Source organism: Ipomoea triloba, chromosome 12 (genome assembly GCF_003576645.1).
Source record: "Ipomoea triloba cultivar NCNSP0323 chromosome 12, ASM357664v1".
Taxonomy (NCBI): Eukaryota; Viridiplantae; Streptophyta; class Magnoliopsida; order Solanales; family Convolvulaceae; genus Ipomoea; species Ipomoea triloba.
In genome coordinates this window covers 11503805-11516736 of record NC_044927.1, presented here as the reverse complement: position 1 = coordinate 11516736, position 12932 = coordinate 11503805, and the positions used below count along the sequence as shown (strand labels likewise).

Below are 12932 nucleotides of genomic sequence, written 5' to 3'. Positions count from 1 at the left end.
CCCCCCCCCCCCCCCCACCCCTCCCCCTCCCAGCAAATAGGCCCTAAAGAGAAAACTAGAGATTGAACAAGATATTTTCTCCTTTTGCTCTTTGATTTCTATGGAATGTAGAAATGCTAACTGAAGTTATAAAAAAGTTGAAAAAAAAAAAAAAAATCATTTTCAGCATACTTGGAGTCCAATTTTAAAAACAATAAAAATGTTGAGTTCCAATATTTAGGATCAATTATCAAAGCAACAAACTGTTACACATTGAATTACATTCTTTCTAGCCTTCCTTGATTACGGATCTGAAAGAAACAATCAAAAATTAAGGAGAAACGCATACCATTTGCTGTTAAGCTGTAGCTGCACTGAGTTGTAAGCCAAAACAGGCTCACCAAGTGTACAAGCCTTCTGAAACCGCCTTAAGCACATAGCTTCAAGCATACCAACTTAATTAATATTCAAATGCAAGTCTATACATTAAAATTTCAACAAATTTGACATATATATCTAAAAACATAATAAGTTTCAATCCAGGTTATACCCCTGGTTTATGTCCGTTTTTTCTGTTAATTTGTGTTGTACCTTACGCTACAAAAGTTGTACTACATAATTTTCTGGACAAAAATATCCCTGCCGTTATAACTTCTGTTATCTTTGCACATTATAATTACCATGCACATGCGTACACAATATCCTTTCTTATATTCTTCAATGGTAAGTTTGAATTCATTTAGATTTTAATTAAATATTACCATAGTTATATTTAGTAATTTATCATTTCTATAATTCTTACTTCAATTCAATAATATTAATATGAATTATACAATTATAATAAATAAATAAATATTATATATATATATATATATATATATATATATTCAACATAATGAATATGAATATGAATTTATAAGGATATATCTATAATTAGAAGAACAATACATTTAAATAAATTTTATTCATTTTCAAAGACAAAAAAGTTTTAATACAACATTGAGTACCCTTAAAATTACAGTGGAATATATTCATCACAATGAATTTGAATTTCTTGTGTTAGTTTCAAATACATACACAACAAAAATTTTACTCGAATATCTATAAAACTTCGACAACTAAAAAAAAACACATTATAACTATTTCAAAATGATTTACTAATTGGGTTTAAATATTGGGCACAAGTCTTCGCGCAAAGCGCATAAAAAAAACTAGTATATATATATATATGTTGAATAATAGGGAGTCAAAGTTAGGGAATTTATTTTAGGAAAATATTTTAGGAATAATTGAGAGATTGAGGGTGATTTCAATATCTCCTATTCTGATTTTCAGTTACCATTGTTTAAGGGAAGAATTAAGCTAATTAATTCTTTCCTTTATTAGGGTAGGTTGTATATATATACTGCTGTAAGCCTGTAATCACACCATTATCATAAGTAAGAATTTCATATTTTCTTCATGGTATCAGCGCCATGTTTTTGAACCTTAGTATATTCAGGCCAATTTTTCTTGGCGTTCTTTTCTCAATTCTCAAGCCATGACAAAATACGGAATGGCCTCATCACAAACTTCCAACATCACTACAACAGAAGCAGGAGGCAGTTCAAAAACTCCAAACCTCAATGGCAATAGTAGCGTTACTGGGACTGGTCTGGTTGCTCAAACAAATCCACATACAGCCTTCATTGTTAACAAAGGAACATGGACTATTACTGATTTGCCAGTTGGGAAAAAGCCCGTGGGGTGCAAGTGGATTTTCCACCATAAAGTATAAAGCAAATGGAACAATTGAGAGATTCAAGGCTCGGTTGGTGGCTAGAGGATTTACACAATCCTATGGGATAGATTACCAAGAAACTTTTGCTCCTGTTGCAAAGCTTAACACTATCAGAATTCTTCTCTCATTAGCTGTCAACCAAGATTGGTACTTGCAACAGTTGGACATAAAAAATGCTTTTCTAAATGGTGACCTTGAAGAGGAAGTCTACATGGAAATCCCACCTGGTTTCAAAGAAGGTATGGCAAAGAATCAAGTTTGCAAACTCAAGAAGTCCTTGTATGGCTTTAAACAATCCCCTCGAGGCTGGTTTGATAGATTCACTAAGGTGATTTTGAAGCTTGGCTATAAACAAGGTCAGTCTGATCATACTCTGTTTGTTAAGAAATCTCATACAGGAAAAATTGCAATACTGATAGTCTATGTCGATCATATTATTCTATCTGGGAATGATGTGGAAGAATTACAGAATTTGAAGAAGTGTTTGTCAAAAGAATTTGAGGTTAAAGATCTTGGAAATCTAAAAGATTTCCTTGGGATGGAAGTGGCTAGATCAAGGCAAGGCATTATTGTTTCTCAAAGGAAATACATTTTAGATCTTCTCAAGGAAACTGGCATGCTTGGGTGTAAGCCAGTTGATACTCCTATGGACAGTCAAAATAAACTTGGCACTGAGAGCGAAAGTGCACCTGTAGATAGGGGGAGATATCAACGACTTGTTGGACGCTTGATTTATCTTTCACACACTCGACCAGATATTGGTTTTGCTGTGAGTCAATTCATGCACAGTCCTACAGAGAGACACGTGGAGGCAGTCTATAGAATTCTCAGATACTTGAAGATGACACCCGGGAAAGGCTTATTTTTCAAAAAGACCGAAAATCGTGACATTGAGATGTACTCAGATGCTGATTGGGCAGGAGACATCATTGATAGACGGTCAACTTCTGGATATTGTTCTTTTGTTTGGGGTAATCTTGTTACTTGGAGGAGTAAGAAGCAATCAGTGGTAGCTAGAAGCAGTGCAGAAGCTGAGTATAGAGCTCTAGCACAAGGAATTTGTGAAGGGATTTAGATAAAAAGGGTTCTAAGTGAATTGGGACAAGTGAGTTCATCTCCTATTCTGATGATGTGTGACAATCAGGCAGCTATTAGCATTGCAAAGAATCCAGTTCATCATGATAGGACTAAACACGTTGAAATTGATCGACACTTCATCACAGAGAATGTGACTAGTGAGACTATTAAATTGAACTACATTCCTACCAAGCAACAAACTGCAGACATCCTCACGAAGGCTCTACCAAGACCTAACTTTGAAGACCTAATTTGCAAGCTGGGATTACATGATATATATTCCCCCAGCTTGAGGGGGAGTGTTGAATGATAGGGAGTCAAAGTTAGGGAATTTGTCAAAGTTAGGGAATTTATTTTAGGAATAATTGAGAGATTGAGGGTGATTTCAATATCTCCCAAAAATCATCTTCTGATTTTCAGTTACCATTGTTTAAGGGAAGAATTAAGCTAATTAATTCTTTCCTTTATTAGGGTAGGTTGTATATACATACTGCTGTAATCACACCATATTATCATAAGTAAGAATTTCATATTTTCTTCAATATATATATATTAAACAAAAGTGCAACATATTGCACATGGACAAATAGCATACAAAGTACAAACATGGAATTGAGGCAAGTAGCACAACCTGCACAAGGTTGATTCCTTTTGCACATTTCCTCAAATCAAATATATCATGAAAAGGACCAAGCATATAGAAGCCAATTGCCATTTCATCAGGGAGAAAATCATGTTTGGATGTATTACTATGAGTATGAGCTGCATCAACTCCACTGATTAACAAGCAAACATTCTGACCAAGTCTCTCTTAGAGATCCTTGGATGGAGTATATTTGTGACAAACTTGGTACATATGACCTATATACTCCAACTTGAGAGGGAGTGTTGATATAATAGTCTTAACCCTAGTAGTAATCCTAGTCCTAATCCTTGTAGTAATGGGATATAGGTGCTCTGTATATACTTTGAGATATAAAAAGTACAATAAACCTTTTCAACATTCACAAATGTGAAGTTATTAGCCCTAACCCTAGGGTTTTTGTGTACACGTATATATACATGAACTTGGATATAGAGAAATATACAAACTGTACAAATCAAGTGCAGAACCAGAATACAAAACATTGTCTCAAGTCACATGTGAACTGATGTGGATTTAGCAAATTTTGTAAGAAATGGGAGTTGAAGTGATCAAGCTCATGAAACTAATAATCAAGTACCCATGCATGTTGCCTCAAATCCAAAGTTTCATGGACACACACACACACATATATATATATGTATGTATATGTATGTACACACACACACACACACACACAAACACACATACATACATACATATATATAGACAAGGGATCAGGTGCGAAACTGCTTTGGAAGTGGTGCGAGGAGAGGACATGAGGCAGTAGGTTTGCGTTGGATCGTGGATAGTTAAGGATGAAGCTAATAAGGGAATAATTAGGCAATAGATTTTTTTAGTGTTCGGTTGAGTTTATTTTGGTTTTATTTTATTTTGAGAGTTTGTTTTAATTTAGTTTGGTCTTTAAGTTTAGTTTATGGTGTTGTTTGGTTTATCGTGTCAATAATAAGTCTTGAGGGCTTGTGTTTGGTTTATCATTTTGGAGTTGCTTGTTTTAAGTTAATTTAATATGGAGTTAGTGTCATATTTGGAGCAGTGTCAGGGTATGAGAGTTGAGTCAGTCCTTGTTCAATGTGAGTAAACAGGGGTGTTGCAGTGATGGGCAGAATAGGTGCCAGGAGTGGTGTGGACCTGGCATATGCCGCGGCTATTGTGGAAGGCCGGCAGCTAAAGAAGAATGGTTCAGGAGGAACCAGTTTGTGTACACGCAACAAGAAAACGGGAAGACACTGGTGCTGGACAGCGGTGCTAAGGGTTTGTGGTGTGAGAGGCAGGTGCACTGTGGTGTTAGGCAGCGATATAAGGGTGTGGGGTGTGAGAGGCAGGTGCGCTGTGGTTGTGGTGTTTGGCTTCGTTTCTAGCTTTGTGGAAGCTTTGTTGGTGCGACAAGGTGCATTGTGGACTGACTTGGCACAGCATGGTTCAAAGGTTCAAGTGGTTCAAGACTTATGGTTCTAGATGTGGAGTCTTATGGTTCATGTGACACATATGTAACAAGTTGGGCATGATTGAGATCTATGCTCCAACTTGAAAGGGGGTGTTAGAGATATTGGGTGTTAGACTTAGTTGTAAGATCTACTCTTAGACCTAGGTTTTAGTGTTAGGAATCTGTGACTAGGGTTAGTTCTACACTTGTATAAATAGCTCTACTCTTCCTGTACATATGAACAGAACATATATACGAATACTAGTTGAGTTTTCTAGTTAGTTTATTGTTTAACATAGTGCGTAAGTTTGTAGGCTTAAGGTGGTGCGTATGTTTAAAGCTTAAGGTGCGTCAATTTGAACCTTAAGGTGCATAAGTTCTACCCTTAAAGTGCATCATTTTAACACTGTGCGGCAATTCAACACTTAAGGTGCGTTAGTTTGACACTTAAAGTGCATCAATTTGACACTTTAAGTGCATCAATTTGACACTTTAAGTGCATCAATTTGACACTTAAGGTGCGTCAATTCTACACTTAAGATGCATCCATTTAATACTTAAGGTGCGTCACTTATGGTACATAAGTTCTACACTTAAGGTGCGTCATTTTAACACTTAAGGTGCACCAATTCAACACTAAAGGTGCATAATTTTGAACCTTAAGGTGCATCAGTTCAACAATGGTAGGAAGAGAATGCATCCAGTTCCCATGGAGCGCATTTTGAAAAAAAAAAATTCTTGATTTGAGCCGTTGATCTAATCTAGATTAGATCTAATCTAGATTAGATCAACGGCTCATATCTCACCCCATCTTTCACCTGGGAGACTCTTCGCAGGTGAACCATCCCCTATATATATATATATATAGAAATTGATTGTCACTTTTGTTAGAATATTAAAAATAAAAATAAAAATTTGAGACAAGGCCTAATCTTTCTCTAGCCCATGAGAAAAACGGAAATCAAGCCACATATTCTTACTAGACTCATCATGGTCCTAGGATAAGAGAACTTTGTAACAAGCTTGGCATGATTAATATACAAGCTTCAGGTTGAGGGTGAGTGTTAAGTGGGAGTTTGTTCCACATTTTGTGTACTTGTAATTGTCTATTAGGGAGGTTTATCTATAAATATATGTACAACCCAATACTTAAGATACATCAACAAAATGTTCTATTCTCAGCACTGGACATACTGAAGCATGAATAGTTTTTCAGTACTGTCAATAATTTGCAGTAAATAGCTATTGAATCATCACCCTTACTAAGGCTATTGTTCAAGAAACAGGATGATGGATCCAAATTCAAATTAAATAAAAAGAAAGAAAGAGACTTAGTCAATTATTTAAGTTGTAACTGTCAAAGAAAGAATAAGATCACCATATACAGCAACAGAATCAGTTCAATGAAAAGTTCACAGATCTTACCAATTAGGCACCTGCACATAATAAGGCTAGGTGCAACACCATTCTTTTTTGCCTGAGACAGAAGCATGAGGCCAGTATCTAGATCATCTGTCCTGCCATGAGGAAAAAAAGAGGATTAGTAGCAGTAAATAGAATATGCACACTGCTGTATTTTCGAAGAACCCAAGTATTACTTTTCACTTGCCACCAACAATGTGGAGTATGTAATGCTGTTTGGGGGTAGCCCCTCTCTCTTCATCTCAAATAAAACAGTCAGAGCTTTCTGTAATTGATCCGCATCACCTAAATAGAATTTCCTTAGAGTTAGCCCAGGCAAATAGAAGAATAAAATATAAAGTGCTTTGACATAACATAGTGCTCTGATTTCAACATCACACATTCACACTAAACAAGTTCTAGCAATTTTTCATCCTCTGGGCACAGCTATGTCCATAACAATTGACAAACAGAGAGATTCGGACATACATAATGCAGTTACCAGGGCATTCATCATTGAAACTGTTCGTTTCAAGTTCATTTCTTTGATTTCGTCATACAACTTCAAGGCCATCTGCCAGTTTTTCGTCTGCCATGGAAAAGACAATAGCTCGTCATATAAGATGTAAAGTGACATTTATTCCAGCCATGAGAGAAAATTCAGACTTTGTGAGCATAGCTTAAAACAACCAACTTTAGCATGACACTGTCAGCTGTGCTAGGTGTGAAATTGTTTTTTAAAAAAATAACAACATTTTTATTTGTTTGTTTTGGTTTCTTTCATTAAGTGGAAAATATAATAGATAAAAAAAAAAAACACACAATGCTTTAAAACATTAGAATAAGACAGAAGGACGGTACATACATTACAACATGCTCCCATCAATGAGCTGTATGAAATTGTTCCAGTGTTTATTCCTTTGTTCCTGGCTTCTTTTAATACTTCAAATGCTGTATCCAGTTTACCAGCATGCCCTGCAACATCTACCATTGCACTGATGAACATCTGTGCAAAAGAAGTTTGAGTAAGGCATTTTTTTTGTTATTTTGAACATTTACATCTCTTTGTTATAATATCTAACCAGCACTTCGCCAGCAAGTTGCACAAACACGGATTTGATTAAGAGAGATTTGACTGAGTGAAAAACGTGTGTACACATACACATACCACATTTAAAGTATATATTTGGAAGAAAAGGATATGATCATATGAAAACTTAGCACTAGCATTCTATCTATATTATCAAATTTTAACTAGGCAAATCACCCCTGAAACAAATAGAACTCTGAGAAGATGAAAAAATCTAGATGCATTTTAGAATTCTTTACAAAAGTTGATCATATCATAGTCCATGGTATAGGGAATTTTCAAAAAAAAAAAACACCGTATTTAGCTATATTTTAGTTACCTAAAAGATCTAAGTAGGGGCTAAAATTGTTAACACCTTTACTCCACCATAATATACCAAACAGTTCATTTTTTATGGTAAGACAGATCATCGAATGCTTTTCCTACTACAAGCTAGATAAATAAAGACTGTTTTTCCCACTTCCAGTTAGACAAAGCAGGCATCATAACAAACACAACTCTCAAACAATATTTTGAATCATTACTGTAGAATCCAGCTACAAGTTGCCATTGCACATTTAAACGATTACCTCATCTGGAACAATGCCTTTCTTGGTCATATCACTGTAGACATTGCACGCAGACTCCCAATCACCATTTTGACTGCAACTATTTACAGCAATTGTGTATAACTCTGGACAGCCCTTGATGTTATATTCATGAATCATATTGTAAACATCTAGTGCCCGATCAACCTGAACAGGCAATTAAGTTAAGTAGAATACAAGCATTGTGTGACAGAAAGAAGTACTAATAGTAAACACCACTTCTGATATAAATATTAGGTTCCAAAAAGATCAATAAAGCGCACCTGACCAGCATTGGCACATGCCTTCATCAAAGCCCCAATGGTGATATGATCAGGGTCTATAGGATGTGTTTCCTCCCTCATTTCTGCTAAGACATCAAATGCCCGGTCCACTGCTCCAGATTGACCACATGCTGTGATAAGTGCATTAAACACAACACGATCTGGCTTCACATTCTACTGCATACAACCCATAAAGGAAATAAGAATTGTTAAGAGGTCCTACTACAGGAACATGAGAACTCCAAAAGAGAACTTACATTTTCAAAACATTTGCATATAACAAAAATGATTTTATCTTAAAATTCATATGACATGGGCAAGGAAAGTCATACCTTAGATCTCATTATGCCATAAGCACCAAAAGCCTTGGCAACTTGCCCCGCTTTAGCACAACCATCAATAAGTGCACCAAATGTATGGACATTTGGTTCAACTCCAGCATTAACCATTTCATGGAAAACCTACAACTTTGTAAAATTTCAGATGGAAACATGATGGTCATAAGAACAAGAACAATTAAGATTGACAACACATGGAGTTCACTTGAACACGAATCTCAGTGGTAAATTCAACAAAGTATGATCCAATACTACTATTTAGGTCTATAATACTTGCAGCCACAGATGTAAAGTATATAAGAACTTCCGCTGAGAATTTGTAGGGAATAAAATTGTACAAGTACCTCGAACATTGTGTCAACTTTTCCACTTTTTGCACAAGTTGTTATAAGAGTGGTGTAGAGTTTGCAATCAGCATTTAGTCCAGCCTCCTGGACAAATTGAAGAACCTGAAAAGCTCCTAAGCAAATGACACACAGATCATAAAGATGCAGTCAAATAATATTAACCATTAGACATCAGCCAAATAAACAGAAAAATAAGAACTACCTTCCAGATCTTGACAGCTTGCACAGACTGACAAAAGCATATTAAATGTGCTTAATGTTGGGTTATGGATAAGTTTCATGAAACGAAAAGCTTCCTCAACAGCTTTTTTATTTTTACAAGCTTGGAAAAAACCCGCATGATAAACCTGAAAGAGAATTGATGAAGTGTTAATAAAAAGCCAGTTAAATGTAATATTGCCAAAAGTTGCAGCATAGCCTTACTTTGTCCATATTTAGTAAACCATCATCATCCATATCTTCAAGGATTTGCATGCAGTCTGTCAATCTAGGACAATGAAATTGAGTGATTAAGTTCAAATTACACAGACACATACCCCCAATTGAAAGGAGAACAAATAGATGATTTCCAGAGCCAGATTTCTACTGTTTCATTTTCAGACATGTGCCATATTGTAGCCTTATAACCCCTTTGTGTTTCTTGTTGAATATTACAAGTTACACTACATTGTAAAAGCCCATATTTCTCTATTCAATGCAAAATCTATAGTAATTGCATATACAATCCAGACAGCACTACATGTTAATAACTCTACCCTTAGCTTGTAAGGTTCTCTTGATTAATGGTAGCTGATTCTATGATGTTTACAACAACCTAGAGAATGTGAAAAATTGATTACTTCCACAACACTCCCCTAAAGAAGTTCCCCAATCCTCATTTTCCAAAACTAAAGTAAATAAAATAAAAACTGAAAACTGCATTGGAAATATAAAGAAAAGGTATTTCAACCTTTATTCACAGCCAGCAACTTGCATGAAACTTTTTTCTCCATGTAAGTGTTTTTCAGGTCACTAGAATGTGATGTTTCGAAAAGTGGTATGCAAACAGTTACTTACCTTCCATTCCTCAAGAATTTATGATAAGCACTGATTTGCTCCGATATATGATGTCTGCTATATTCATTCTTCCCCTTTAGATCAGGGGACTGAAAGAATTTGTTGGTACTATTTGGTTGTAGAATGCATATTTCCTTCTTATTGGAAATTTCCTTCCTTTTTACCAATTTTTCCTTTTCCTCAGATGCACCACCTTTGTAATTTCCAGGGGACCTTTTGACATTAGAGTTCTCTGAAGAAAGTCAAGGATTCAATAAGCATATTAGCATATCATCACAAAGGATAATCATCAAACATGCAAGATCTAGAGAAACATTGTGGAAGGAGCAAATTGAAAATGGAGATTACGGTACTCAAAGGGGAAGCGGCAAGCATTACGTATAATGAAATGAGGAAACAGCAGATTTTTCAATGGCATAACCTGCAGGGTAAAGAAAATATGGCGAGGAACTTTTTGCTGCACTAACTGCCAAGCCTTTTGAAAAGGGTGAAAGGTAAGTTCTCCTTTCAGAGGATGCACTAGAAAATGAATTTCCTAGACTTTCCAAATTTCCAGCAGATGCCTCAGCCTCATAGAATGTGTAAAGTTCTTCCCGTGCAGGTCCTCTGAAGAAAATGTTATGAGTACTAATTTTGTTGTCAGCAACGAGTTCATGCTCTGGTCTAACAATCTCATCCACTTTTTCCACTAAATCAGTTGCAGCACTAGAATCTGAACTGACTACAACCTTGGGCAAGTTGGTAGTGATCTTACTTTCTTGTAAATATTCTATCAGGTGCACTTTATGTGCTTCTGCCACAAAAGTAGTGGGTAATGCATCTATTGAGACAGCATCTTCAGATTCTCCTGAGACTAAAGAATCAGTCACATTAGAAGTCGATGTAGTGAGATGGGGAGATTCAACTTCATTAACTAGGCTTCCCACTGAACCATTTTGACTGAATTGCATCACTTCCACGATAGTTTCGTGTTCATGGCTGATTTCTGCCATTTCCCTTTCCAAATTACCATCAGCTTTCTCCTCCCATGTGTCTGTAGGACGAAAAAATTCATCCACAATTAACCTCACCTTATTTCTTATTTGTTGAAGAAATGCTACTGCTAGCCCACCAGGTGCCTATCAAATAAGGAAAAACGTTAGTGATGTATCTACCAAAAACGCATAGAAGATTGAAAGGAGATTTTTTGTGCAGAGTAGGGTCTACTATGTACATTGGACAGGCAGCAAATTCTTTCTAATGACCAGTTTACCTATCATTTCAACACTTTCTAAATATTGAGTCCCAGAGATTTTTCAACAGTCGTTATATACTCCATGATATTTTGATAAGTATGGGTATAACAACGACCGGAGTACAAATTTCAACCAATCCAATTTGAAAGAAACCTGTATACGGTTTCAATTCGCTTACTGTTTATGCTTGAATTTGTCAAAAGAGATTCAGCGCATTTGAATTAACAATGACTTAAAATCCATGGACTAGCCTTCCCAATCTAATTCCAAGTATTCATTTACCTGCTCGGTATTGGGGCTCTTTCTAGAAACGCGTAAATATACAATTGTAAGAGCAGAGATTGTGACGACTGCAGCGACGACGACGGCCACCTGCGAGTCCAGATAGGCTACGGGGTGGAAGGCGGAAGAGTGAGAGCGGAACTGAAATCCAGAAAGTTTCCGACATCGGCGTCGCGAACGAAGTCCGGGCGGCCTGAAGCTGCGGGTGGAACCGAGGAGGAAGTTGGTGCAGCGGCGAGAAGAGAAATGGGAGGCGAGTGGAGCAAAAGAGACGAGAGAGAGTGTTTGAGGTTTGGAAGAGAAGGTAGTGGCCATGGAGATAGAGAATTGGAAGGTGAGGGAGTGGGAGTGAATGGAAAAAGATAGATAGATAGATATAGCGAACGAAAGAGGATAGGCCTTGGGACTTGGCGGGATGTAGGAACAATGCTGCTTACGTGGCGTGAACTCATGTGGTTGTACGTTAGCTGACACTTCAGTCAAAAAAAAAAAAAGTTAAAATCATAAAATTACTGAGTTTCAGTTGTTATGGCAAATTATACTCCGCACCACGTTGCACATAGCAATGTGCACCACGTACGTAAACTACGTCGTTTTGAGCATTGTAAATTAATCATCCGTTTTTCTTTTGAAATCATGTTTCCCGTTTCGGCCGATCTCTGTATTTATGTTAATATTTTGTGTATTCCAAACAATCATTCTGTGTATTCTAGGCAACCGTTCTGTGTATTCTAGGCAACTGTTTTGTGTATTCATGTTAGTAACACATGTTGTGACGTGTTTGTGCATTCGAATGTTAGGAGGATGAGTTCTGTGTATTTTGTGTCAATATTCTGGGTAAACATTTTGTGTATTATAAGCAAACGTTCTGTGTATTCTAGATATTGATTATGTGTATTATAGATAATGAATTAACTGGAGTTATTCGCGTCCGCATCCACTAACATCTGTGTATTTTGTGTCAATATTCTGTGTATTCTGGGCAAACATCCTGTGTATTATAGACAAACGTTCTGTGTATTCTAGATAATGATTATGTGTATTATAGATAATGAATTCCTTGGGGTCATTCGCGGCCACGTCCACTAACATCGAAATGATGTCGTTTACGTACGTGGTGCAGGGTATAACGATTGAGTTGTTATATAGTAGTCCATTCGTTGAATGAAAGTGTAATATAATTAAGATGAAAAATGATATTTAAATTCTTCAAAGAAAATGATTAATCATGAAAATATCAAATTTACAGTTGTAATCCAAGAATTTTATTTGTTGCCGATAACCGTTATCTCACGCTTTCGTTTGAGGAAATAATATATAGACTTTCGTTGAGTAAATTAATTAGACACATCACTTAAATATGGAATAAAAATTAAGAGTTGTTATAAAATATTAACAATAATTGTGATTTTACGAAGAATGAAGAAC

The 12932-nt window shown here is 36.2% G+C and overlaps 1 protein-coding gene across 1 annotated transcript in view; it reads right to left on the bottom strand.

Annotated features, from left to right (window-relative positions):
* Nucleotides 1-11869, bottom strand: part of LOC115999183 (pentatricopeptide repeat-containing protein MRL1, chloroplastic) — a 16434-nt gene extending 4565 nt beyond the window's left edge. The window contains exons 1-14 of the mRNA XM_031238980.1: nucleotides 11505-11869; nucleotides 10409-11105; nucleotides 9988-10219; nucleotides 9355-9418; nucleotides 9134-9278; nucleotides 8929-9044; nucleotides 8579-8707; nucleotides 8247-8420; nucleotides 7966-8130; nucleotides 7172-7312; nucleotides 6796-6895; nucleotides 6504-6612; nucleotides 6331-6422; nucleotides 329-419 (exon numbers count right to left, since the gene is read on the bottom strand). Of these exons, the coding sequence (XP_031094840.1) occupies nucleotides 329-419; nucleotides 6331-6422; nucleotides 6504-6612; nucleotides 6796-6895; nucleotides 7172-7312; nucleotides 7966-8130; nucleotides 8247-8420; nucleotides 8579-8707; nucleotides 8929-9044; nucleotides 9134-9278; nucleotides 9355-9418; nucleotides 9988-10219; nucleotides 10409-11105; nucleotides 11505-11819 (2570 nt within the window). The 5' untranslated portion in view covers nucleotides 11820-11869. The remainder of the gene's footprint in view (nucleotides 1-328; nucleotides 420-6330; nucleotides 6423-6503; nucleotides 6613-6795; nucleotides 6896-7171; nucleotides 7313-7965; nucleotides 8131-8246; nucleotides 8421-8578; nucleotides 8708-8928; nucleotides 9045-9133; nucleotides 9279-9354; nucleotides 9419-9987; nucleotides 10220-10408; nucleotides 11106-11504) is intronic.
* Nucleotides 11870-12932: the final 1063 nt, after the last annotated feature.